At 42.4% G+C, this 27,351-nt stretch overlaps 1 protein-coding gene across 4 annotated transcripts in view; it reads left to right on the plus strand.

Moving 5' to 3' along the window:
* Nucleotides 1-27,351, plus strand: part of CUX1 (cut like homeobox 1) — a 268,267-nt gene that overhangs the window by 94,606 nt on the left and 146,310 nt on the right. For all 4 annotated transcript variants that reach the window (XM_084299863.1, XM_084299860.1, XM_084299861.1 and 1 more), the window contains exons 3-4: nucleotides 11,602-11,649; nucleotides 25,368-25,446. In XM_084299863.1, coding sequence (XP_084155989.1) covers nucleotides 11,602-11,649; nucleotides 25,368-25,446 — 127 coding nt within the window. The remainder of the gene's footprint in view (nucleotides 1-11,601; nucleotides 11,650-25,367; nucleotides 25,447-27,351) is intronic.

The following is a 27,351-nucleotide window of genomic DNA, read 5'->3' on the forward strand; positions in this document are numbered from 1 at the left end:
ATGGAGTTGAACAGCTCAGTAGAAATGTTTCAACTTCCCTGTGGAAGCCCAGTGAACAGCCTTCAGTCAGGTGGTGTCACTGGGCCTATGGACACCACCAAAACCCCAAAGTGTTTAAAGTTACTTTTCTTTGTGTTCCTGTGACTCTGAAGGTGAGTGTCAGGGACTCTGCAGAATACTAGGCATTGTAAAATAAAACAATAATACCGTCCTGAATCTCTGAGAGAGAAGGATGTAGTTTTCGAACTGAGGCCCAGATCTTTCCCTGGGAAACATGTTTTGGATTTAGATGCTCTGCAATCTTATAAATAAAAGATGGTTTATATATATGTGTGTGTGTATATATATGTATGGAGGTATGTGGGTGTGTATGTGTGTATATATATATATATATTCCTCTCTATATATATAAAGAAATTGAAGCAAGGCTACAGTAAATACAGTTGTGCCTATAAGCTAAACTGTCATTTATGATATTATTTTGTTATGCTTTTCCTGGGAGAGCCCAGGGCTGTGATTACCAGTTCTGTGTTGGTATGAACAGGTCCCCAAAACAGTCAGAGATTGTTGTTCTGTTTCTCATTCAGCTCTCTGATGTTGCACTTTGACAGTGTTATCTATTGGTTTGCTTTTTGGAAGGTTGTCATTCACTTTTTTTCACTGTGTATTTTTTGTGCATGTGTATATTTTTCTGTATAACACTTCAAAGGAAATTGTTTAATAAAGCAGTTTCTAAGTACATGTTTCTTCACATGGCTTCTCACTTGAGCTTGTCGAGATGATACCGTCTCCTCTGTCTGTCATACTCTTATATTATTCCATCCTGCATACAAAACTTAATATTTACTCCCAGTCTTTCAGCCAGTATACTCAGGTTTTGCTCCTTGGCTTGAGGAACTATAGTCTTAGCCATTTTGAGCCCTCAGTGGCACTTAATGGCCCTTTTGAGGCGTGTTAGGAATATTTACCTTAAAGGCATTTGAACTTGTTGTATCTTTTGTTTAGAATGCACAGAGCAACTTCTGGATCCAGCTAAATGAAGGTTTCAGTACTTTATCACATACTATTATTTTCTACTTACAAGTTTAACCTTTGTATAAAATTAACGTATGTATAAAAGATGGTCATTGCAAGTAGTTAAAATACAATATTTTTCTGGATTTAAGGATTGTTGCAAGAATTGTTGGAATTCCTTTGTAAGTCCCTGTGTACATCAGTCAGTCAGTTTTGACCTCCCCTACGTTTTTTTTGAGCGCAGATTTCACTTCATTTGCCAGTTTGTGCTAGACTTCTCGTGACACTTGGTGGTAATTGATATTTCAGGTAAGCTGTAATGGAAGACATCTGCTGTCTGGTGAGGTGCATGGCTTCAGTAGTAGCAGTGTAAATGAAAATGTGAACTTCACAGCATCTCATTCTGGTTCACTCATGTATATAGATGTATTTCTGAGAAGCACAAGTTGTTAACAAAGTTAAGTTTTACTGAAGTGTATCTTAATTCCGGTATTTTTGTACTTTGTTTTTACAGTCTTGTAAAGAGTGGGAAAATGCTTTTGAGAAAAGTATTTGACAGTTTGTCTAATTTAGCAGTATTACAGATCAAGGAAGTTTGCCACTAGGATAGGAATAAGGTAAAAAGTTTGAAGCTTAGGTTAAAATGATTGTAGATAACTCGATCTGCAGTTGCCATATATAGTCATACAAGAAAAAGTCTGCACAAATCCTCCAGACGTTTATGGACTTCTCTGATTCATCTGTCAGAGCCAAACAGCTCCAGCCAAGAGATAGGGAATTTGTTAAACTGCATTAAGTTCCTAAATTGCTGTAGCCCAAAGGAGCAATTCTGCCTTTTTAAGGGGGAAGAGTAGGAGGGAGTAGGCAGGGAGGATAGTGCATTATGAAGTCTACTTTTGGTAAGAGGTTCAAGAAGATGAGTAACATTCTAGAGCTCTTGAGGAAAGAAAAAAAAAAGCCACACACAAAAAAACTTGAATTAATTTCCGTTGCTATCATCAAAAGCTGTCTTTCTAAATTTAGCAGTCTCCTATAGACGCTCAGCTTATGCTAGCAACAGTGAAACTATTTTTCCTTAAGTGCAATTTGTCACCTCCCCCTTCTAAGTTAGTAGAAGATAAGCTTGTATTAATTCTGTTGATTTATTATTACACAAGTATGTCTCATTTTAATCTGCTATTGAGTTCATTGTGATTCAGCACTAGGCTTGCATGCCTTCAGTGATGGAAAAAAAGTGCACGGGAATGGCAGACTGAGCTTGCTGTGTCTTTCTGTCTCTTCTCCTGTTTTTTTAATTTTCTTTCTGGTCTTTTTATCCCCCCAATATACTGGAACGGTTCACAGTTCAGCATATGAATTTGGGAATTGGTCCCAGCTGAGACTATATATAACAGTTGTGAGGAGATGCTGTTGTTCCAAACTGCTTTATGTTTTGTTTTGTTTTTATTTTTTATTTTATTTCTTAAGTTCAGCTAACAGGCAGTAAACATACTGAATAAGCCTTTAGTGAGATTTTACTTTCTCCCATCCTGATGATTCATTTATATCTACTGTGCACTACCGAAGCATAGGCATTATAGGCAGAGTGTGTTTCAGCAGGAATTTTGCTGAGAAGCATACTGGTAGCAAAAGTTTGTTTTCTCTGAATTGCTTCGTTTATGGGAGCAACATGAAAAGATCTGTGCTTTTTTTTTTTCTGATTTAGGTCAGGAGGATGACAGTTATATTAATTTTGAGGTGTTTGTACCAAATATGCTAAATTAGACGTAATAAATCCTTCGGGCCCATACACAGTGCTTTTGAGGTTGTCATTTTTTTTCTTTTCTTTGAATTTCTCATCTTTGTGGGGCTCTGAAGTTATAATTTCAGCTGTTTTTGAAAGTGCTGCCTGCTGAAGGCATGGTGGCCTGTGAGCAGCAGCAGCAGGCAACTGGCCAGTGGCTCCCTATGTAGAAGAGGTCACAAAGACAGCGAGGATGATGTTTGCGGGAGTTTTAGCAAATGTAGGACGTGGATTTGCAGGACAGCTGGCTTTTCACTCAGACCCCTCATGAAACAACTTGTTTTCTATAGGAGCAACTGGCTGTTGAATAAAATGGTCAGAATCAAGATTAAGCAAGCAAATCTTATAAACAGATTATTAGGGGATTGCTTAGTATTGGATTGTCTTGCATTGGAATCATAGAAGAAGGCTGACTGTAATGATATAAATCAGTAAATACACCTGTGTTCTTACACGCAGGTATGTCAGAGTACGATTAATAACGTGCTCTGTGCGCAGCTAGGTTTTTAACATGTATTTGAAAGATAAGCAGAGAAAAAGGTTTTGCGATATCTGATGCCCCATAGCCTGCCCCCTAGTTCACATGTAGTGGGTAAGGATCTGTAAGGATAAAATCTGATTCCATATTTTAATATTTAGCACAGAATTACTCTTCTTTCAAACTTAACCCGACTATAAAGCAAGATACTTGTATTTTGGAAATCTTTCCAATCTACCTGAGCAGGCTTTAAAACATAGAACGTTTTTTTAGTATCCTCACTTTCCCTAAATAGAAAATGCGTGTTGAAATGCCTGGTTTCTCAATAGCCCTGCCTTTCTTCTACGTGAGACCAAGGAGAAACCCCAGGCTGGTGAGCGCAGTGCTGCCATGCAGCACCCAGGTCTCTGATTTCTTCTGCCAGCAGGCACGACTGAGCGCTCAGGTAGGGTGCACAAGGATTCAGATACAGCTCTGCTTGTGGTGGAGGGAATATGGAAAATTGCAGGTGCAATTATGGTTTCGCATTAAATATTCGCCTTTTTACATCCACCATGTGAAGCATTAGTCCGTGTTTGAACTGGTGTTGTTAATTGGACCACAGTACTTAGATGCCTTTTCTGCAGACTCATGGCCCATGTCATTAGCTTCTCATTAGACACGTTAATTTTTTAAGACTCATAATAATTACCTTTTTTCAGAAGTTCCCCATTTTACACTGAAGAGAAACCTCTGTTCTGCAGGCTGTAATTCTGAATAATCAGGGCAGCATTGTGAACTCTTCAGCTATAGACTTTCAAAGTGGAAATGAGACTGCTGGAGTGGATGGAGAAGGATTTAATGCAGGATGTGCTCTGGGAGGAGCGTTAAGGATGTTTTTTACAGGAAGCCTCAGCTGCAAAGGAAGAGAGCTTGTGGAATGATGTGTAGGTTTGGAGGGACAGAGTGGTTGTGATTAAGATTGGGCAAACGCAGGTGAGGCTGCTTATGGGGATGCACACAAAGTAGTCAGTTGGCTTGCGGTTTTATTAGCCAGGCGTAGACAGCTAAAAAAAATAATAATCTGCAGGCACTTAGCAAAGCTCGGAACCAAGTAATTATCTTCTGCATAGGCAGAAATACTGGCCTGAGCCCTAAGAACGGAGGCTTCTGGGTTTCGCTGACACGTGGTTATCCTGCTGGCAGGAGCAGCGCGCTTCAAAGATTCTGAAATATTTATTTGGCTAATCAAATTGTGTTTCATTACGCACAATAAGTAGTTCTGCTGACCTGGGATGGTAGGGACACGCGGTTATTCCCATGACAAGGGTCTGGCAGGGTATGTTTGGTATCGCCTGCAACCGTCAGCAGGGACTATGGGGCTTAACAAGAAAGCAGGACAGACTGTTAGCAGGAAGAAAATCCTCCCAGGGCTATTAGCCAATATGCAGGTTTCTGACTTTGTAAGTTTGTTAAAAATGGTGGTGGATTTTCTGCACTTATTGGTGACCTACGAAATAAGCTATCCATTTTTTTCTCCACCAGAATTTTAGCGATCAGGCTTTCATTTGCTTAGAATTAGCTCTTTCCAGAGCTCTTCTACCTCAATCTTTTTTGTTTGAATGATTTTTTTTTGTTTCCTAGCAACTCCAGTTTTTAAGTTCTGAATTGTTTCTGTTCAATGTCTTTTCTAGCCAATGTTAACTTACTGGTTTATAAATGACGGCAAGGTTTCAACATGATTCTGAAATGCATAGTTCTCTACATTCGTTTGTAAAGTTAGTCTAAAAAATCTTTTTTACATTATATATAGCATATGTGGTGTGTATATATATACATAGACACATATATACGGGTGCAACAGCTCTTCTTTTGCACAGTTGATTCTTTAAACAGTTGTGAAGGTAACCAGTCTGTTTATACGTTGCTGCATAGGCACAGAGTAAACTTGTTAGCTTTATGTTTATTTTAGCTTGGAAGAAGCCATAAGAAGATTCCATTAAGATTTGCTCAAGTGAGTAGTGCCATTGAAAGCACCGTGCCAGTCCCAGACCAGAGGAAGCGCGGCGAGTAGACACCTTCACAGATGCTTCATTTTTCTCGTGCCTGGGAAGAGCAGGCTTTGACTCCTCGCCAGCAAAAGGGACCGCAGGAGCAGCCCCAAAACGCTTGCTCGCCTTGGGTTATTAGGGCCCATGTGGCCTGCAGAGTTTGGTGGGAATGAGGGTATTTCCACAAATAGTCTGAGACTTCTCTGTATGGCAGCTGTCGAGGCTCGCTTCTTTCAGGGATTGTCATGTGGCAGAGGTCTGAGGTGGTTAAATAGCAAAAATTCTCTCTCTTTTTAGGGAGTCTCTTTTAGTTTTAATTCTGTAGACTGGTTATGCCCTGCTTCGTAACCTTTCTGAAGTGCGAGCTTCTCCCCCTGAATTACAATGCGTGTGTTTTTGCTTAATTTTCTACTTTCAGCTAGAAGCCTGCTCTCACTAAATCAGCCTTTTGCAAATGGAATATTTTTTCACTTCTTGCTGGGTGGGTCCATACACTGAAAAATAGGTCAAGAACAGTAATCTAAATCTACTGCTAATAAATAATTAAAGCTAATGGAATTTGCACAAGATCTGTGAGCTAAAATATTTCAGAATACTGTGGTGTACATTTGGCTACTGTAAATCAGGATTTTTTATTTATCGCTGTGCTCGGTTGAAACACATCTATAAATGTAACTTGAAATAATTTTTTTTGTACAGGGAAAATACTGGCATGTTAGTATATTAAAATAACTGAAAAGTCATAGAAAATTGATAACATCGTGATTCATTCTTTAACGATCAGATTTCAAGTAAATACTTCAGCAGCCTTAAGCAATAAGAGGTTTTATATCTCATTAAATCATAGTGTAAATTGAGCAATAAATTGTTTGCTCATATGATTTAATTTGCCTTATATTTTAGGAATTAAGTAAGTCATCTATGCTACTGCATAATACCTGTTTGGACAACTATCTGGGTCTTCAGTTTCATACCTTTCAGAGCAAAGCTAAGTGGAGCCTGCTGAAACTAATTACAGATAACGACTTCTGTGTTTCCCTTAGTACACCTCCAAACGTGTGCCCAGGATCTCAGAAGAAGAAATCATAAATTCGGTATTGCTTCATAATTGTGGGTGCAGAGAAATAAATATTTAACCATGGGTAGGTGAGCATCTCCCTGAGAGATTGCAGCTTGAGCACTGGTTTGCCCATAGCAGGGCGAAGCTTATGCACACGTTGGCTCTCTCTAATTAACCAGCAAAACTGATTGCTAGTAATTATAGTTAACTTGCTGATTCCTGTGTTTCACAGTGACAAGTTGTCCTGTAAGTATGTTACAACCAAACATCTCAGAAGTCGATGCCAAGGTTCTTCCCAAATCCTTCCTGCTTGGCGGCTTTTTGCCTCTCCCCCTTTCAGCTCCATTTACACGAGAGCGATGCTCAGCGACGTTACTGAGATGATTGCTGCGTGGACAAAGGGTAGGGAGCCCTGTCTATGGGGGTACCCTGATAAACACCCCTGGTCTCCAGAAATGAGTACAAGCTGAGCCAGCAGGCTGCTCGGAGGAAGAGGGGCTCCAGCCGGCTGGCAGGCTGGGACTTGAGAGCTCCTTTTGGGTACGTGCCCATCCTTCTTTTCGTGTGGACTGAGCTAACAAATAAATACCTTCCCACGCAGCAAATCCGTCCCGCTTCTGTTCTGGGTGCTGGAGGTTGTTTCCCTCTCCGCAGGCTCTCACACGAATGCGGAGCCTCGCCAGCCTGAGCGCGGGGCGCTCGTTAGTTCCTCCGTACGTGTGGGCTAACGAGGGAGGGAACGCGGAAGGGCAGGGTGGCAGGAAAGCCGGAGCATCTCGCCGGTGATAAGGCGGCTCAGAAATAGATAGTGACAGCTGAACTAATGATGTCACCGATGCTGATACAAGTGGGCTGCTTCTCATTATGATTCCTCTGCCAGACACGGTGACATTCGCCAGCCAATGCGTGTCTCAAGTAGACAATATATAGAACAAGTCATAGGAAGGGTGGCACAGGAGGGACAGGAAAGAACATTTGCCCGTTTTTTTGTTTTGTTTTCTATTACACGAGTGCAATACTTCTGCAGGTGATAAAGGTGTACAGGTCAAGCTTAACTTGCTGGACCACTTTATCAACCCAGGGTTGTAGGTCTCTTGTTGTGACATTTAGAGATAAGCATTTTGGAAGTAAATGAGATCGAGCAGTCGGAGATCGGGAGTTGCTGTACAGCTCCAGACCTCAACTGAATTACCAATACAGTGTTGGTAGGCTGACCAGTGATATGTCCTTTGTACTGCACGCAGTGTATTAAGATAGGGATAGATAAATAATGTAATTTACTTGTCAGAAAGATGCATTTGTCGCCCAGCTTTTTACCATGGATTTATTCTTGGCTTATTTTCCATAGAGTTATTTTTAATGTGAGTGGAAAGGGAGTTAAAAATTATTTGGATTCAGATTTCATTGTGTAGCCATTTGATCAAAATATAAACTAGTTGTTTATACTCCTGTAAAGAGGAAAATGCTATATTAGCTTTCAGCTATCAGATTTGATTCAGATAATGATACAGCATCCTAATTCATAGTCTCTACTTCAGCTATTGAGTTTGGCTGTGATAGAGCCTTTTTCAGAAAACTGCTCCATCCCAATAAATCATCCACAGAGAGACGGAGCATGTTTAGATGGCATGGAAAAATAGGCTAATAATGTGATTTTATAGGAGTGCTCGAATATTTCAATGCATTTGCACTGATAAATTGTCATTTGTTTTAATGTTCAATTGCATGTACTCTTTTTAGCTGTTCTGCTTGATCGCAGTGATTTGCTAGCTGTACGCGAGTGCAGGAGTTGGTTGCTTTTCCTGTTTTGATCAAAACCCAGGCAGTAAAGGCCACCACACTTTAAACAGATAATAAATCATACGGTGTCCTTGCTAACCAACGCTGCACATTCCCCCGGGTCCAAACCGAATGTCCTTCTTTCTGTTCAGTTTAGTGCAAAGAAGGTAAAATTCTATTTGATGTTAATGCAGGCTTCTGAGATAAAGTCTGATGAGGAATTTTTCCAAACTGCCAAAAATAAATCTCACCGGCAGGGCTTTAGCTGGTGACTTGAGGCATATGTAATCCTGACTTGTGTGTGTTTATTTTCACTTCCTTTTTGTTGTGAACTGTTGAAAGTTTTGATGCTAGTTAGCCAAGGAAGGAATTACAGAAGTAGCCTGAAAGCATTTTCGAGGGGGGGGTGGGGGAATGGGGAGGAGAAGGAGAAAACCAAAACTGGTGTGAGGAAGGGGTGTCTTCCCTTTGTTACACTGCCTGCCGTTTACCCGCTTGCCTGCATGGCATGTTTGGTTGCATTTAAAACACTGGAGCAAATTCCTTCTGGTTCCTTCCCTTAGCCTGTCTGCTCGGGGCAGATAATGGAAAGGGGATCTCTCTCTGCATTGTTCAGCTGCAGCAGATCTCAAGTTATTGCTAAGATTTCGAGTTGTGAAAGCATTTTGTGCTGTTAACGTGTGCTGTACTGATCAGCGTGTCCCACCACTGCCCCGGATTGATTCCTGCTGTACAAGCGATTGCTTGCCTGCGAGTCTGAATCACTTGGAGCTGCCTTCTCCTCTGTCACGAAATGTTTTTAAAACAGTTTTACCAACAACAGAAGCTGCTGCCTACATTTTCCATAGCATAAGCCGTTTTCCCATTATGCCTACGTTTCCAAGCATAATGTTTTGCCATTATGGCATGAATTTTGCTCAGTAATGTTTTGATTGCTCGGATGAGCGTTTAGCATCCTGAATTTGCTAAGTGAAGGATGTTTGGGAATCAGATTTTGTACTTGATGGCTTTTCCCCCCTTTTATCAGCTTGGCCAGCTGTTTCTTTGGCTTTGGGATGCTCCTCATATTTCCCCTCCTTTTCCTGCTTCTCTCCCTCTTCTGTCCTCCATAGCCAACGAACAACAACATCGCTCGTTATCAGAAGTGAATAGGAAGGCAAAGTCCGGACATGGTTTATGATCGTGAAATAAAAATTTCTGCACGTTCAGAAGTTAGTGCATGTCAGACACAAGACACACGGTTAGATAGCAGGCTCTGCTAGGGCTCACCATGCACACAGAGGAGCAGTGCTTACATCTTCTGCCTCCACAACCAGCCATGGTTTGTTTTCCTGAATGTCACTGCAGCACTGTGTCATCTGTGAAAGTATCTCGGGTGATTTCTGGTGCTTAGGCAGTGGGGATAACGTTCGACGCTTACGAGCTGTGCAAGCACGAGGCTTGGGGCTCGTGTTGAATTAGGTCTCCTATATTTCTGCTTTCAGCTTTGACATCAGTTTGCTGGCTGGCGCCAAACCAGTCAGTAAATTCAGAGGCGATACCAGGAGCCAGGAGCCTTAAACCCGATGATTTCCAATGAACTGAGTTTTTTATTTTATGAAATGTTGCTTTGCCTGAATGGTGTAATTTTCCCTGATTTTATGAAGTTTAAAAGGATGCCAGTGTCCTGATTGTAAGTCTTAGGTCTCAGTTTACAATTTCACTGGGCATTAAAACCTGGCACGCCAGATTTTGGCCCTGAATGCAGGCATTTATTTTGCCATTGATGTTTTTGGTTTTTTCTTCAATGTCATCATCGTCACGTTACGAGGAAAATACGCTATAAAATGTGCAAAGCCTTCTGGGCTCCCAGCGTAGCCAGGAAGTGGGAAAAGCTGCTCAACCTGCCAGCTTGCTCTGGTAGAGGCATAATTTATCTACGGTCATGGTACACAAGGACAGTATCTACCCTTTGTCTGTCCAAAAATAGGCGACAGAAAAGATCAGGAAACGTTTAGGGGACTCAGTCTAAGAAGAGCAGCATTGTTTGGTTTGGTACGGAAGAATGAGCTTATAAAGCTGTGACATTACCCTCATCGTGGTGGGGATTAGCTGTACGGTGTGCAGGAACCGTGGAAGAAGTGTAATTTGGCTGATCATTTCTCTTTGATAGCTCCATTGGCATTTGGCCCCCGGAGCAATTTCTCAGGAAGAACTCCCGATTCTCCAGCTCCCTCTGTGACCTGTCATTAAAATAACAAAACCCACTCAAAAGACTTTTTTTTTCCTTCAGCAAAACAGATTAAACCCAGGGATAAGAGGGTATTTTGGTGTGTGGTTTAATGCCCAAACTGTTGCGTGACTCGGGACGTAAAAGCACGTGTGTCGTTGCACTGGAAGAATTTCCCAACTTTCTGTGCTGACCCTCTTTTCTGAAATGCCCAAGGCTTCAATCGGCACTTTTAATACAGAGAGAAAATACTTCAAAGATGTCTTTATGACCCTATTGCATGAGCTTCAGTGTAGCTACAGGGCTATGGGAAGCAAGGAAGGTTTCACGGCTACATCAGCAGCTCGTGACTGCCTGGTTGTGTTGTTGGGGCATCACGGGGCTGGGCTGGAGGCCCCTGCTCTCACCTGGCCCTTGGCAGGGCACAGCCCTGGGCAGCTGGGCCTCGAAACCCTCCAAGGCTGGGAAATCCAGCCCCATCTGGGGTTTCTAAGTCCCAGCTGGGAATTTGTAAGTAAATTAGGCCTACATTGGTTTAAAAGCAGAGCCACTGAGAATTTTATAGAAGATAGATATATACCATTGTCCTAACTTACCTCGGTTGGTAAGTCAAACTACACTATGAACTATTAGGGTGGTTGAGTGGACAGTATTTTAATGAATTCAGTAGTGAAGTGTGCTGTAATTCTGGAAAAAGAAATTTTGAGTTATAAAGAAACCAACAAATAATGCTCCCATCTTCAGTATAGATATCTCCAGTTCCTTAGTGACTAAAGTCATAGCACTCATCAGAAAATAATAAATAAAATAGTCTTTTTACAAAATGACAAAACTCTTAGCTGGACTGATGGTCCAGAGTCATCTTCCTTTATGCCTGGCTTCCATTTGTGGAAATGTCTTCAGCATAAGTTCAGAGGTGTAGCTGCTGTTTGGGAAGATAGAGGCATTTACTTCTAATCGTATTAGTGTTTCAGCTGAATTAGGAGCTGAAGGCGTTTCGTGCTTACCTACCATCAGTACAGTTTTCAGTTTTGTTAATTAATTCTATTTGCAACAGATACAGGTGTATGTCAAACTGGAAATTCAGACTTGTTCAAAAGGAATTCTGGATTTACATTTACTTAAATCAGAGCTCCCATAAGATTCAGCCGAGTCTTATACTCGGATCTGAAAACAGGGTTGGGAAGAACTTGACGACGACACAGCCTTTCACACTTTCTAATGAAATATTTTGCTTCTGTCTTCTAGGACCTTCGCAAACAGGTAGCTCCATTACTGAAGAGTTTCCAAGGAGAGGTAAGAGCTTCAGCTTCTCTTGATGCTTTTGATCTTGCTTCACGTGAGCAGCGTGCCCACAGTCTCCCAGCGTGGCTGGGTGGAGATGGAGCCTGTGAGCAGGGAGCATTGCAGGGGTTCGGCCTTTCTGCATTCGGCTATGTGCTGGATATATTTGTGATACGCTGTGTTTGTGCTGGACAAGCTCAGCTAGTCAAATCACTTTACATTTAGCATACCTGAGTGTAAACTTGCTGTTCCTGTGACTCAGGTGGCACACACTAACTCGGTATGCCTCAGTGACTCGGCAGTTCGAATGCTTAATGAATGCAATGTAATGTGTGTATACAAAAACAGGAAGATATTAAAATAGTTGTACTGTAAACCCTTAATCTGTAAAAGACTGTATTCTAGAGGACTTGTTGGAAAACCTTAAGTTAGCAGGTGTTTGTTGGAAAAGCAACAGAAAGTGTTCACAGCTCTGGGGCTGGCTCTTTCTTTGGTTTGTCTTCACACTGCTCCACCAAGAAACACGTGATTAGAGTGATCACAAGTTTAAAAGCCAACTGTTGTTGTTTTGAAGAATTTCTGTAGGAAATGGCAGCTGGGCCAATGGCAGGATTGTGGACAGCACTGAGGTACTCACATCACATGAGCGAGGGCCTACTGGGAGCTGTTGTATTGCCTCTAGGAAAAAGCCACGGATGAAATTTGCAAATTATTTTTCTCTTTATAAAGATCAGTTCTGTGGGGCATGGGGGGGTAGGTTTAGGTTTTAGCTTACACTTTTACATTGCAGAGCCCTACTTTTAAGGTCAGCTGTGTTCCAGCAGCAAAACTTCTTAATTTCTCAGTCTACAGTAAGTTATGAGCTGGTCTTGTACTGTTATAGTTTCCATCAGAGCACAGGGAAATTCAGGAGCATGTTTTCAGAAGTCTGCCCAGGGAGTTAAGTGCACAACTCCTATTATCTGTAATGAGGGTTGCCTTTCTGATTACTTGTACTTCCTCCTAAATACGTATCTCAAATAGACAATAATTTTTCATCTTAAAAGCAGCATGGTATTTTTTAGTTTACTATCCAATTTCCCACGTACTGCTAGAAATAAATAAATAAACAGGAGAACTTTGTCCTTGATATATCTAATAGCAATTTGTGAGAACAAAGAATGACTTGTGTGAGTCCATTTGCCAATAGAAATTTACACTTTAAAATTGTTCCAAGTGAATTGCAGTGCTCTTAAAACCTTTCCACTTTAGTTTCAAGTTTGCAAAGCACTGACTGAAGTGTATGTACGCTTTCAGTGCTGTTCTATAATAAAGGGAATGTCTGAAGATCAAGCAAGAAACATAAATCAAAATTCTGCTTAGTGAAGGCATATTATCCCATCAGATCTTGCCCGTTGGAGACAGTTCACTATCACCTTGGTGTGGTTCACGCACACTCCTCTTGTGCAGATCTGCTTCACCAATGTAAAAGTGAAGTTTATGTTGGTATAAATTCAATCTCATAAATTACAAGGGTAAAATTTGTTGGTAGAAATTCCCTCTTAAGCGAAGCACGAATATGTCACAAGATTGTGCTGCTGAATCTCCTTAGGCAGTGATTCCAGTTTCTGTAGTCTAGACAGGGTTTTAGAAACCTAAAAGAACTGAATTAATTGTGATTGAGCACATAAATGCAGAACAGCTAACTGTCAGTTGTGGTATTTCATTATAGATTTAATTACTGTACCTCGTTTTGGAGACAAATAGGATAGAACAGAGTAGTTCAGTTGGAAGGGACCTTCAAAGTTCATCGAGTCCAACTGCCTGACCTCCTCAGCACTAATCAAAAGTTAAAGCATATTATTGAGGCATTGTCCAAATGTCTTTTGAACGGACAGGCATGGGGCATCAACCACCTCTCTGGGAAGCCTACTCCAGTGTCTGAGCACCCTCACAGCAAAGAAATGTTTCCTAATGTCTACTCTGAACCTCCCCTGCCATTCCCATATCAGAATCAAAATGCTAAGGGTATCAGTAATAATGCTAAGAATCAGAATACTGAGAATATTAGCCTGCTCTGTTGAGTTATAATTTATTGTTCAGTGTATAGATTTGGCCTCTGTTCATTGTTTATTGTTAAGACTGGCTTTCTGAAAGATCATGAGATGAATGCTCCAGGTAGGTCAAGAACAAATTGCCTTCAGTGTATAGAGGCTTTTCTCCATCCAAACCCACTGGAGTTGCCTCGTCCTACTCTCCCGAGATGGCTCTGCAAGCCATGTAGCTCGGGCAGGTCTTGGTGTCACAGCACAAGTGCTCTAGGACATCTTCAGGGAGGAAGAAGTTGAAACAGGGAGTGATCTGCTGGTAAGAGGTTCCCTGCTTCTGCTACAGACACTTCACAAGTTGCAGCCCCAGTGAAGTATACAAAAAAACAATGACAACAACAAAACCATAAGTATTTAAAATAAAGAGAGGTGAAAGGAAAAGTAGTGAGAATAGATGCCTTCTGCTGGAGAGGAAGTGTCCTGGAGCAGCAGGTAAAGAATACTCTTGGAGTGCTCTGGTTCACAGCCCTATAGGCATTGTGGGTGTTGTATCAAACTTCAGGGCACCACCTTCTCCTCATCTTTTTCTTGTACAGAAGCTAGGAAAATATGTGCTTGCATGATGCAGCTTCTCCGTCAACCATGTGGTCTCCACTGCATTTTTGCCCCTTGCTTCTACCTGCACCCCATACTGCTGTTGCACCCTTTTCTTGCTCCCTACTGACAGAACTAAGTAGGTGTTTTGGCATGTCAGAGCAATATTAAGTTATCGTGCTGCCCCAGAAGGGAAGCAGGCCTTTGCAGATCCCCCATGGGATGACTCCTTCCATGGGCTCAGGGCACTAGGGAAGGCCGGATGATCAGAAGGCGCAGTTCCCTAACAAACAGAGGTATTTAGGCAGCTTTACACGGCTGTCGCTGTCTTCCTGCCTACCTCTGAGCTGCCTCCCCACCTCCTGCCTTCCCTTCACACTTCTACTCATATGATCCCGTGGAGAGCACAAAGTTTTCTTTTTTTTCCCCTCTTTTTGGCTGGCTTAGATTTCTGCCAGGTTGGTCACTGACCCAGCTCGCTGAGGCTCCTGCTGGCCAGGGGAGAGGCAAGAAGAGCAAAGCCAAGGGCAGGAGGAGTGCAGCCGTGCCAGTGTAGGTTGACTTAAACTGTCCTTGAACTGTACCCTCAGCAAGCCCGACGTGACTTGGAGAGAGGTTAACTTAAGCTTGCATATTTAAATATCCTCCCATGCATGCTTTATGGGACATCTGCTTGTAAACCTGTGGCTAGTTCACTTTTTAAAATAAATACACTGATCACTTCAGCCAAATTTTCTTCTCAGCTTGAACACAGATATTGATACCTCATGCCCCACTCTGTGTACTCCCTTTGTATAGTATGTTCACAGGTAAAAAACAAAACAAACAAAAACCGTAACATTCCATATTCTGGGGATATTTATCTCAATCAAAAGAAATTGCAAATGAAACCGTTCCACTTATCAAATCTGCAGTTTCCATTAGTTGTTGGCAATAAGTTTTTTGGGGGGTACAGATGTTGGTGCTTTAATTAAGTGTGGATTTTTTATGATGACAGTTAAAAGTACAGCATTGTGAAATGAAATTTAACGTGCTACAAATTTAAAATTGCATTCCTAGTGCAATGTGAAACCCTACTAATTCGTCATTGATAATTTCAATATAGTACTTTGTCCTTGTTTAGGATTTTAATGGAAATTGAATGCTTTTTTTTTTTTTTTTTAATGAGTAGACTGTTGTGTCTGATAGAAAGCTGATAACATTGTCCTTTTGATTTCTGTGGGTAGCTTTTCTAACTTTCCTGCAAGGTTTAAGGCATAGAGGGTATAAATAGCTTATTTGGGAGCAAGACGGTTAGAACTCACTAACTTGAGGTGTAAAATTCCTAACATTTCTGTCTTGAATCTCATTTTTTGTTTGCTTATCATTAACCCGAGGATGCATCTTATTAATGTTTTGCTCACAGTATGCTGGGCTAAATGCAGGACAGAATCAGAAGGGCTTAAGAGCTTTATCATTCAATCATAAAATCATTATCTATCGTTTCCAAGTTGGCAAGCAACCACCTCAGTAAGCTGTGCTCAAACCCACTGGGTCATTGTGCGTTATCACGTTTACGTGAGCCGTTGGGCATTTGTATGAGAAATCTTAAAAATAAAACTTTATGGTCTTGGGCTATGTTAATTCACAAGGCTGAAGCTGTGGTATGGAAATCTAATGTCTGAATCCGTATTTGTGAAGTCATCAAATAGATATTTTAAGGCTGGGAAAGGATTTCCTGAGGTCATTAGCATTCTTTTCATGTGGCATAGCAGTACTGTCCAACAGTAATGCAGTAATCCCTCATTTGGAGAACCCTTTAAGGCACATACTCCGAAACAACACGCTAGGCTTCGTTTCTGTGAAATCCATTTCTCATTTTCTTCTCACAAAGCAAGTACTTTTAAGAGTGCTCCCGTTCTGATGAGACCACTCTGGCTCCCCACTTAGCTGAATTGCTCTTTAAACTATTAATTTGGTCAGCAGAGTAATTTAATAATTTTCCATATGCAGGCAACAGAAGCTGAAAATCTGTTTGGTGTGCTGGAACTACTAATCATGCCTTTGAAGGAGGGCTTTAATAATGCGTGTGTGTGCCTGAAGAACTTTGGACACGCTTTCCTTCTGCATTTTGGAAGGAGTTATTCCTGAGCTGATACCCTGATGCCCCCCTCTCCCCCTTTTAATTTCCTTACGTTAAATTTACAAACCTAATTAATACAATTTCTTTCCTGTAGGTTCACTCCATGATGGCTCAATTAGAGTAGCAGTAGAACTGTGGTTCAATATTCAGGCCAGCTTCATAATTGAAAACACATTTTCTTCTCAAAAGCTGCAGCTGGTTTGGTTCTGCTCATGCAGAAAAGGATATAACCTTGCATAACATAGGAAATGAACGGTTGAGAGAGAAGCCAAATTCAATTTCAGTCAGATATTTTGAGGATAAGTCCATGATCTATGGAAGCAAGGGAATGAAAAGTGTGTGTATGTGGAAAGCAGCGTATTCAGCACTCTATTAATCACGGCTAGCCTGGGTGCTGTTGTGTGCTGTTGCGTTAGCGCTGATTCGAGTACAGAGGCTGGAGAGCAGCCAAGCACTCCAGAAGTTAACCTCTTAAAGACCCTGAGCTGCTTTCTGTTGAATAAATGTAATTTTGTGGTCAGAAATAAATGCTTGTGATGTAGCAGGAGCTTTGAAAACAACAGCGTGGCAAAGCTATTACAAATTGCTCTGTGTTGTGGAAGTCAACAGCATACATCAAAATTCAGAGCTCGCATCGAGCCGAGCCCGGCCCGGAGCCTCGCCACTCTTCAATGAAAGTCCCATTAAACCACTCCATGTAACAAAATGGAGTAAATCTGGTCTTTTTGGTGGGTAATTGTTGTCTTTCAGCATCCACTCCGCAGGGCGGGGGTGGTGGGTAATTTCCTTTGTATAAGGGGAGCACGGGGACTGTGCCTTCGTGTCAGTGTTGTTGGGGAGGGCACAGGCGTGCCCTGTGTGCTTTTTTGGGGTATCAGCAGCTCGGCAGCATTTCATCTCTGTTTACACATGTGTGCAAATGCTTATTTATTTATATATGTTTGGCTTGATTGCAGTTTAAACAACAGGAAGGTGATTTAAATATACTTAGTTGAGCATCTCCAAGGCAGACGCGCTCTCCCTGGTGAGCGTGGTGGGTGCCTGCTGCTGCAAGGGTCAGAAATCTCCCTGAGGGAAGAGACATTTTAACTCCAGACCAAGGGGCAGAACTGCAGCAATTCTCAAACTGCAGAAATTCAGCTATTGGGATAACAGATGAAGTCCCAAAGCTAAGGTATGCCAGCCAAACACATACCAGCACCAGGCACCTTTCCGAGGCTCTTGCAGGTTCATCTCCATCCCGTCTGGTGTGCAGGCAAGTCGTACAGAAACAGCCATCACTACAGGGGTAACCTGGGGGGGGGATCAACCCAAATCCTCTTATTTTTATGTAAGTGACAACGTGCTGAAATTCCTGTTGGCAGCTGGTGGGCTGTCTATATTAAGGCCCGCTATGCCGCTGCCACGCATTTGGGTGAAATGCTAACAGTGGTGGGAAACTATTTATGCAAAATTCAGATAGGCAGCACTGTTTCAGTTCGCAGTGTCAGAAGTATCTTCTCATCCTTAAAAAAAAAAAAAAAAAGAGAGAGTTTGAAGTGTGCTGGAAGGAATGAGGATGGGAGCGCTGTGCAGGGCGCGGTATTCTGCTGAGTGTCATCATAATCCAGTCCCTGCTTCTCCAAATACAGAATTATTCCTGTATTTATTGCAGAATTACTACAAGGCTTAATACAGGCCAGTGTCTGTTTTTGCCTTGCTGTAATAAAGCAGCAGTGATTTGTAAGAGGGCAGCTCAGTATAAAATATGAGCAAAAGATTGCATTTTGGTATTTATGCACAGGTAGATTTGCACAAAGGCAGTTAATGAGCTCGTGGCTGCAAGGATTCCTCTGCCCTATTTTTTAAAATACATGAAGAAAAGCTTGGGTCATTTCAAGGGAGAAAAGCGATTGTGGGGTCCAGACCACTGCTTATGGTAGAGGAAGGAGGAGAGGCTGATGGGCAGATGAAAGCAGCCACTTGCTTTCCTGCCGGGAGGCTGGAGGTGAAGGGGGATGGCACGGGCTGTCACCGCTTTCTCTCCTTCCTGCCCTGTCCCCCTTCTGCTGCATTGTGTGCCAGGCTTGCCCGTGTGCTCCTCAGGAGCAGATGTCCTCCATCCCACCCCGTGCTTGTGCACAACAGTGAGGATCAAACACAGCAAGTTCTTACATCTCCCGGGTTAGCAGCATGCAGCAAATAATTTTGATCCCTTTGCTAGAAGGGTGTTCTTTTTAAGGTGTGTGGGCTGTAAGGAAGCCAGCGTCCCTGGCTGGAGGTTGTGTGGTGCTGGCACCCCTTTCCCTCCTATTGCTCCCCAGCTGAGACCCAGACAAGAGCACAGCTCTGGTGCCCTCAGCAGCAGCTCAGCGCCCCCAGGGTGCCCTGGACACAGCCACTGTCCTCAGAGGACACATCCCATGGAGCTGCCAGCGCTGGAGGTGCTGGGTGTCCCTGGGGAGTGCAGCACACAGCTGGTAATTACAGCTGCTTTATTGCCTCGCCTTGGAAGAATTGAGCTTCTGTCACATTCACCTGAAAAGTGGGTTTTTTTCCTCCTTGCTTCCTGACATGTTTGGCTTTTTTTTCCAGCACTTTGACCCTCCTTTTGCCACCCACATTTCGACACTGTGGCTCCGTGCTGTACCAGCCCATGGCAGCATGGGGTTGCCGCAGGCAAGTGTCCTCGCCCCAGCCCGGGGTGCCCACCTCCTGCTTGTGCTGAGTCTAGCAAATGCACAGGATGAGTCAGTTCAGCTCGCCGACACGGTGGAAAATAAATTCTTTCTCTCCTTCGTTGCTTAGTTTTTCATCGAGTCAGTGAGCTGAATCATGCTACAAGACTGTGATCGCTGGATCTGATGCAAGAGGAGCGAGAGCTGGTGGCCCGAGGCAGGAGGAGGGAGCCGGGCTGCTCCATTTGGTGCTTGCCCGAGAGATGGATGAGGAGCAGAGTGAGAGCATAAACTGAGAAACGCTGCTCAGAAACGCCCGGAGAAGTGTGGAGGAAGACATGCAGGTTACAGAAGGATCCAGGAGAGGTTCAGCAATCGTAGCAGACCCACCACTGCAATGATCTGAAGGCAGGGTGGCAAATAGTAAAAGCTATTTAAACAAAGCTGTCATTCTGCTGTCAATGTCTTGAGGCACATGTTGGGCTGGGCTGTTTTACTGGGAAGGAAGATCAAAGACTGGAATAGCAGCAAGAAGCTGTCCTGTGAGAATGAGGGAGCTGAGCTTTCCTCAGGGGATGGCAGCGTTGTTTGTCTGGGAAAATCAGGATTTATCTGGGCACAAAAGGAAGAAAAGGTTTGCAGGGTTCAAGGTTGCAGCTGTTTCTCAGTAGAGGGAAGTAGAATTGAAAAGTTGAAGGATTTCAGTCCCTCTTGAAGCTCTCTTGTTAACTTGAGGTTAAACCAACCAGCTGGCGAGGTGCCGTGCTTGTCCCTTGCTCTTCCCAGGTAGCGTAGCTGTGCACGGCACCCACAGCTTCGTTAAACAGATTGGAATTGTAGCCACTGTAAGGTCCTACTTTCCTTAAAGAATTTATAGCACAGCTAAAACACATACCATATGCTTTAAGCAGCTGCACAGGAATCATTTCTTTTTAATTTTGCTTCAAAAATCTTTTAATTGTAGCAGAGAAGAAAAAAAATCATATTTTTAATTTTTCTTCTGTCAGCTGCAAAAACTCTAACTGGGCTCTATTTTTACTAGTTTTCTGTGTAGATACCTGTTGGTACAAAGAAAGGGAAATAAGCCAACTGCAGATATACACCGCGTGCTCCCTAATACACACAGTGTGTTGTAGAGCTGTTATGGTGCACTACCTTAGCAGCTGATGTACTGTTTTATGTGAGAGAGCAGCTAAGCTCTATTGTAATGGCTTAAAAGAAAGAATTATGTCATTGTGTAGCGCTAATAATGCTTGCTATATCCACCACTTGATTCCAAGGCAGCTATTCAAGAATATGGCTTAAAATAATGTTACATTAATGAGTTGTTATCATGCTTTTCCCTTTGTTTAATATGTTTCTTACAATTCTTAATGGCACTTAGGTAGCTCAAAGAAATTGAAGACAAATGAAAAAGCTTGGCAATGCAAAACAATACAAGGAAAGATGTGTAGGGGAGCTCTGTGTGCAGAGGGGGCTGCGTGTCTCTCGTTAAGGCATCTATTTAGTTTAAAATTGGAACGGCAATATAAATTCCTGTTTAAATTGTTTATTTTTTCTTGGTAAGTTGGTTCCAGATTGGGTGCAGGACAGTACAAGTTAGTATCTTTCTTGTTGAGGTCATTAGTGAGAGTGAGGATTGCAACTGAAGAGCAATGCTGATAAATAGAAGAGTCAGGACTACAAAATCCATGTGTGAATGCTTGTGTTTGAGACTCGTGATATGTGTGTACAAGTTAATTGTGCTTCAAGGAAATCACTAATTCTTAGGTAATGCCATACCAATACCAAAAGCAACGTGATCCTTCACTGAGCAGTTGTTGGCATGTTGAGTTGTATAAAACCAAAAGGAAAACAAAACCCCAGCAATGCAGAATGAGCCAAGTAGAAGGAACTCATCGTGGCCATGTGCTGGTCGCAGTGTCTGCAAACGTGTTAACGTCCTGGTAACCGTGAGTTGGGAGAATTGAAGTGTCGATGCAGAACACGTTGGCACCTGGCAGCTCCAGCTTCCTAGCAAAGAGTTTGACCTCCCTGCTTCGCTTTCACTCTGAACACAGCCGCTCAGCCTGCCTGGCTGCGGTGGCGGAGCAGGAACCGTGCAGCTTCTGCGGATCTGCCTGCTGAGCCCAGGTGATCTGTGGTGCAGTAGGCATCAGACTTTAATTAACGTTGAAATTTCTTGGCGCACGAAGCGTGACAGATTCCAAAATAAAGCCACGGGTTTTGCTTTCATCTTTTTGAATTTGTCTGTACGGAGCTAAAACAGAGGGAGTTAATGTTCATATGAAACTGCATTCGGCATCTTCCCTGACATACGCGGCCAGATTTATGGTGCTTACCTAAATGTGGAGACAAAACTGCTGATTGCATTGATGATTATTAGATTTTAGCCAGGTGTAGCTGATAAGAGACTGACCAAGCCCCCCTGAAATTGTCTGTCTGTGCTATCAAAGCAGCATGGCAGCAGTGCTGGGCAGCCTGCTGCTGTTCTGCCCGTGGAAAATGGGAGCAGAGCAAGGAGCTCTTGGCAGACAAGCTGGAGAGAGATGGTTTTGGAGGGGAAGGTGTCTTTCAGCCTCGGGGAACAACTCGGTACTTAGGGCAACAACTCATGAAAGCACTTGACCTGGAAAAATAAGGTGGATGAAGGGAGGGCGGCTCTCAAACGAGCGTCTTGCTGCTCTGGTGAGATTGTGAAGATGAAGGGTGTGCGAAGGAGGGAGGATTCCTCGTGTCTCATTTCTGTTATCTCAGTGTAGCTCCAATGGTATTATCAAGACAAATAGTATGCCAAAACTTAAAAGTGAACATATGTTTATGGGGGTGGTGGGGAATACAGAGGTCACTGTTGTTTCTTTCTGGTATGAGAAGACATAATGGGGCCTGGTTTAGATAAATTAAGATGTGGAGCTAAGCTCGTGTCAAGACTACCCTAGTGTGATTATAAGTTGACTTCTTTCTGGGTCCCTCAAGTTTTTAGAGTCAAATAAAAATGTTCAGCAAGAGTTTTATAATATATTCACTGACTGTTTTAGTGTGATCTGATTGCAGCTGATCCTTGTTGGCTCCTGAACCAATTTTACTTTGATTTGAAAAATTTTCAGTGAAATCCCAAATGCTTATTTCCATGTCATTTCAGCGCTCTGTTTCCTTTGTCTCTGGACTTTATTTATATCTTGCTATTTTGATGACCTCCTCATCCCATATTTCCCCTTACACAGCTGGAAACTGGCATACTTAATTCTTTTTTATTCTAGTTAAAGTCATCATAGTGCTTTGGTTAAAACTATGTTTTAAGATACAGAATAGCTGCAGAGCTCATTTTTAATAGAATTTTAACCCAGGCAGCTTGATTGATTTTTTTTTTAACTACTTAAACATAAAAAAAAATCTTTCTGCTTGGTAGGATTGTTTGGAGTTCAGGCTCTGAATTTTGGGAGGAAAAAAAAAAAGATGTGAAAGTTCCGGTGATTTACAAACTGCTGCCATCAGAGCATCTCTGATGTCCTTGGAATACGGTGTTTCAATTCTGTTTTATACTTCAATCACTATATAACTGGCAAGTGGTGAATAAACCATAGTTTTTATAATATTTAGAGAGAACATAAGTACTAATGCCCTTTATTAAAATGTAAGAAGCTGTAATAGGAAAACAAATCCATTCAGTTATTTCACAGAAATAGAAATGCGTTTATTTTAAAAGCCTTGTTTTTCCTAGAAGGGGCAAATGAATTTTTCAAAATACAGTAAAGAATGAGTTCTGTGATGCTAATCGTCTTTAATAATAGTAATTTAAATTTGGCTGTACTGTGCTGAGCAGCAGCGAGAGAAAATTGTACGTGGGAACGCTGAAGTCCAGAAGTCTAACATATGGTGTGCTTTGGCCTTCAAAGTCTGTCTTCATGTACCCATGAAATATCTCAACTGCAGAAGCCTTTCTGATGGCTGCCCCCTCCTTTCTCGCCCGCTCGCTCGCGGTGGCTGATACTCTCGAGCATGGTTTGCACTACCCGGTGCTTCTCCGGCTCTGGCAGTTTGTTCCACATTCTAATTTCAAATACTCTTTGTGTGAAAATGTTCCGAGTTACTTATGTTCTCGTTCCCTAATGAGCATCGGTCCATCTGTGATTGCTTGAATTCCGATTAATAAACACGTTATTCACAACCATCAATCCCTCGCTGTCCAGCACGTCGCATCACACGGCGGCTGAGATCCCGGCGCCTTCCCGGTGCTTTCTTGGTGCACTCTGACAAAGAGCACGGCCAGTGTGTCCTGGGACCTGGGGTCTGCTCTCCAGATCCACATCATTTTGGCCTATGCTGCTTGCTTGTCATCTCCCCAGTACTTTATTTTTAAATTTATAAGAATAGGTCGTGGTTCAGTCATGGTACACCTCAGTTAAATTGCTTAAATTAATCCAGCCTTTGGGGGCTGTAAGTGAAGAAGGAATTTGGTTTGCTTCTCCTACTACAGCCTTGGCTCATGCTGAAGTAACTCGTCCCTTCACCACCTCTCACCATCTCTCTCCAGATTTCGTTGGGGCTGCCAAACGCTGTGCAGATGCCTTTGCCGTCCTTACTTTTCTCCTTGACCCCTCTCCTCAAGCCTTTCCTCAGTTTACACATTGTGTGTTGTGCTTCTGTGTAATTTTACAATTGGCCTCGTACTTCAGCTTTCTGGCCTTGATCCCCTCCACGCCGGTCTCCACAGGCCACGTAGAGCCACAAGACTGAACTTAAGCCACGTGCAGGTGCTGCGTGCTGCTCCTGCGCGCTTCTTCGCACCCATCTCCTCCGTGATTTCCATCAGCCGTGTTGCAGGGTTCTCCCCCCGGATCCTTCCCTTCCCAAAGCACTCTAGCAGCAGGCAAACAGCCGCGGCACCGGGCTGACCCAGCAGCGCCCTGCGCTTATCTCTCCTCCTCCCCGCGCCGTTTCCTTGCCCTGGCACCCTGTGCTTCCTGCGCCAGAGCTCCCCGCGAGCCGGCGCGGCAGGTCGGGCTTCAGCCTGCTTTCCCTCCCTGCAGCCCTCCCTCCTGTATAATAAAATATCAGATACTTTCCTGAAATGCAGATACAGTAAACTCTCCCCATTGTTCCTGCCTTATCTACCGAATCAATAAAGTGGTTAAAGAATTCAAGGACGTTTTTCAGACAGGACCTTCCTTTTTTAGTACATGTTGACGTACGCACCTTTAAATGGTTTCATAATATTAACTGCTTTTCAAATACACAGAAGAATTGGTATCAGGCCTTTGTATCTGTAGTTCTTCAGATCCTTCCTTGCTTTTTATTAAAACATGGGAACGATAATCTGCATGCTTTTAGTTTCCTGATTTCGGTAAACTGCTGGAGAGCTCTGCCAGGCTTTCCTGCTTCCCTTTCTGTCTCTTTCTGCTTTGGCGTAGTAATTCAATGGGCCGAGTCCTGGGTGGGTTTGTGTGTTTTTTGTCAATATTTAGTAATCGTAAATCCTCTGTTTTCCAGTACGTTAGGAAAACACTCTTGCCAAAAAAAAAAAAAAAAAAAAAAGTTGCTGTGGAATTATTCTCAGAGCTATAAAGCTGCCTTTCCTTTTAAAATGAAATTTTTAGAGGAAAATACAGATTTAGAGAAAATAATAGCTTGTGGGAGGCAGTATTTTCCCTCACCTGGGCAGGCAGCTTCTCAGATTAGTACTGTATGTATTAATACAAAACAAGAACAGAAACTAGTCAGAGCAGCCCGTCTCCAGCTCAGCAGTGCAAGGCAGCACAGCCTTCACGGTCTGTGCTTTAAGCTTTAGCAGAAAATGCATTTGCATGTAGAAGATTCAGAGATTTAGTATTAAGTATCAGAGGGTACCCAAAAGTACAGCTTTTCATCTTCTCACAGGCTTAGTGGAAATAACAGAAAAATATGTTTCCTACAATAAAGGCAGAGCGTGATGTCCGAAGTACATGCGGTTCCCATTTGTTGTGTTAGATCTTAGTAAGTGGTAAAAGAAAAGTTTTTGAGAAGAATGTCTGTCTGCCAAGTGCCTGGCTTTCTTTTTTTTTTTTTTTTTTTTTAAAGATTTAAAGTAACGAATGATAATAGGCAATAGTGTTCATAAAAATATCGATGCTTCCTATTGTGCTGAAACAGGACTTTAAATTACATTAAGTACAGACTTACCAGAAATACTCTTATAAGGCTGCTTCTATAGGAGCTGTACACAGGAGACTCAAGTTTCCTCTTTATGTATTAACTAGTTTTATATGAAATATTTCCATTTATTTTATAGCTCTGACTACAGGAGTTGTATTGGAATAAATCTAAAGCCTTCTTTTCTCATCACCCCTTTAGATTGACGCATTGGGTAAAAGAAGCAAAGAAGCAGAGGCAGCCTTCTTGAATGTTTATAAGAGATTAATTGATGTTCCAGGTAAGCAAATTATTTATGTATTCTGAGAATCTCGTCATTTATTTTGGTGTGAATGCTGCTTGGCATTTTTCTACCTTTGCTAAGTTAAATATGAGTAATGTTTTTATTCTGAAACCAATATGCTCTAATATTATTTCTAATGGAAGAAACTATAGCTAAGGCACGCTTCATGACTTCTTAAAACTGTTCATTGACTTTACATTTTAATGTTTGTATGAATCGATTAATATTAATACAGTATTGTGTGATTCTGAGTAATTCATTTATTAGAGAGTCCACTCTAACAAAATAGATACATCTTGAAACTTCATCAGGGTGAGGCGATGCTTGTACCCTGAAGGACAGAGAAAATTCCTCATCCTTTGAAGGAGAAAAAAAAAAAAAAAAAAAAAAAAAGCCTTAATAGTTGCTTGCAAAGGCCAGTTGCTTTGCTCCTATTCATTTGTGAAGAGAAGAAACACTTTGGATACTGAAAAGTAAATCATTACCAAATTTCAATTCTGTTCAGCCTAAGTGTGATCATAAATTTCATGCAAAGGCTTTTCCTGTGTGTATTTTCAACTTTGCTTTATGTTTGTCGGCACAAGTTTCCGTATCACTTCTTTTTGCATTCTTTGGGAGTTGATTTTTTTGTTTGTTTGTTTTCCCCAATGTTAGAGACGTTGCTGTCTGTCAAAGATGAGAGGGAGTTACGAGTCCAGGTCCTCGGGTCTAAATCCTGCCTGGGCTGAGCTGTTGGCATATGGCAGTCTGTGTATGATTCTGTACTTTCATAAATGTGGACATTATATATATCTCTCTCTGAGTTATATTCAATACACTTATCTCAAAGAGGTTTTGAGGTACAATTAATACATCTAAGGGCTTTTAAGTTCTCATTGCGAAGCACACGCTGGTCTTTACCTTTTAAGGAACGTACTTCATGCACACTTCAAACCAAAATGAATTTTTTAATGTTTTGTTTACAGCTTAAGTGGTTAAAAGGTCAGTGTTTTTCAGAAGCTAGTCAGCACTAATGTATGTATTTTTCCTACTTTTGCCCAGTGGCCAGTACCTGCTGTGCTATGTGTGGTGTACATGAAGCAATGCAGAGGCTTACAATGCTTGTCCTCGACCACAGTTGCCCCAGCAATGTTGATTTTTCAGTTATTTGGCCATGGCCTGGAGTTTTCATCGACTTGTTTCCTGCTCATTGTAACCATTCTTAGGTGTATAGCTCCACTTGCACATCTGCCTGTGCCACAGGAGGTGGCTGACATCTCGGAGCAGCTCCATGCATTGGACGGCTTATGTCGAGGTGTGCAGCAGGGCACAGGATGGGCTTTGTGCAGGAAACTCCTTCATGAAAGCACCCCCAGCAGACCCACAGCCTGCAAAACCACCGTGTAGTGCTGCAGAAAGGAGCTGTAGCCTTTCCATCTCCATCTAAACCCACCCAGGATGCTTGTTTGTTTCCTGCCATAGCTTGGGAGGCGGGTCAGTTTGATGTCTAGTGCTCTGAGAGTGGTAGCGTCAAACCGGAACCGCATGGGTCTCTGTGGATGCTCTCAAGCAGAGGCTTTTTTTCTGAAGCCTTGTGTCATCACAGGTGCTGAGATTTGAATAGCAGAGTCAAGAGTAAAGCATGGTGGGAAAGGCAGGACATACATCCCATGCTGTAGGATCTGAATCGTGAGAGGCGTCTTTGTAAGAGAATTTTCTCCTTCATTTGCAAGAGCAAAATTTGCACCCCTTTGTCCACAGTCACAATCTCTCCCTTGTCCAGCCTTCCCCTGTGTGTGCCTTATGTTAAGTGTCAGAGAAATATTTCTTTGAGATTCTGACTCCATGTAAAACTTTCAGCCTGGCTAGGTTGTGAGTGCAATGGGGTCTGTGGGATTAGAAATATCTACAGGTCTTAGTCCC

The sequence above is a fragment of the Netta rufina genome (genome assembly GCF_964035555.1).
Source record: "Netta rufina genome assembly, chromosome: 21".
Taxonomy (NCBI): Eukaryota; Metazoa; Chordata; class Aves; order Anseriformes; family Anatidae; genus Netta; species Netta rufina.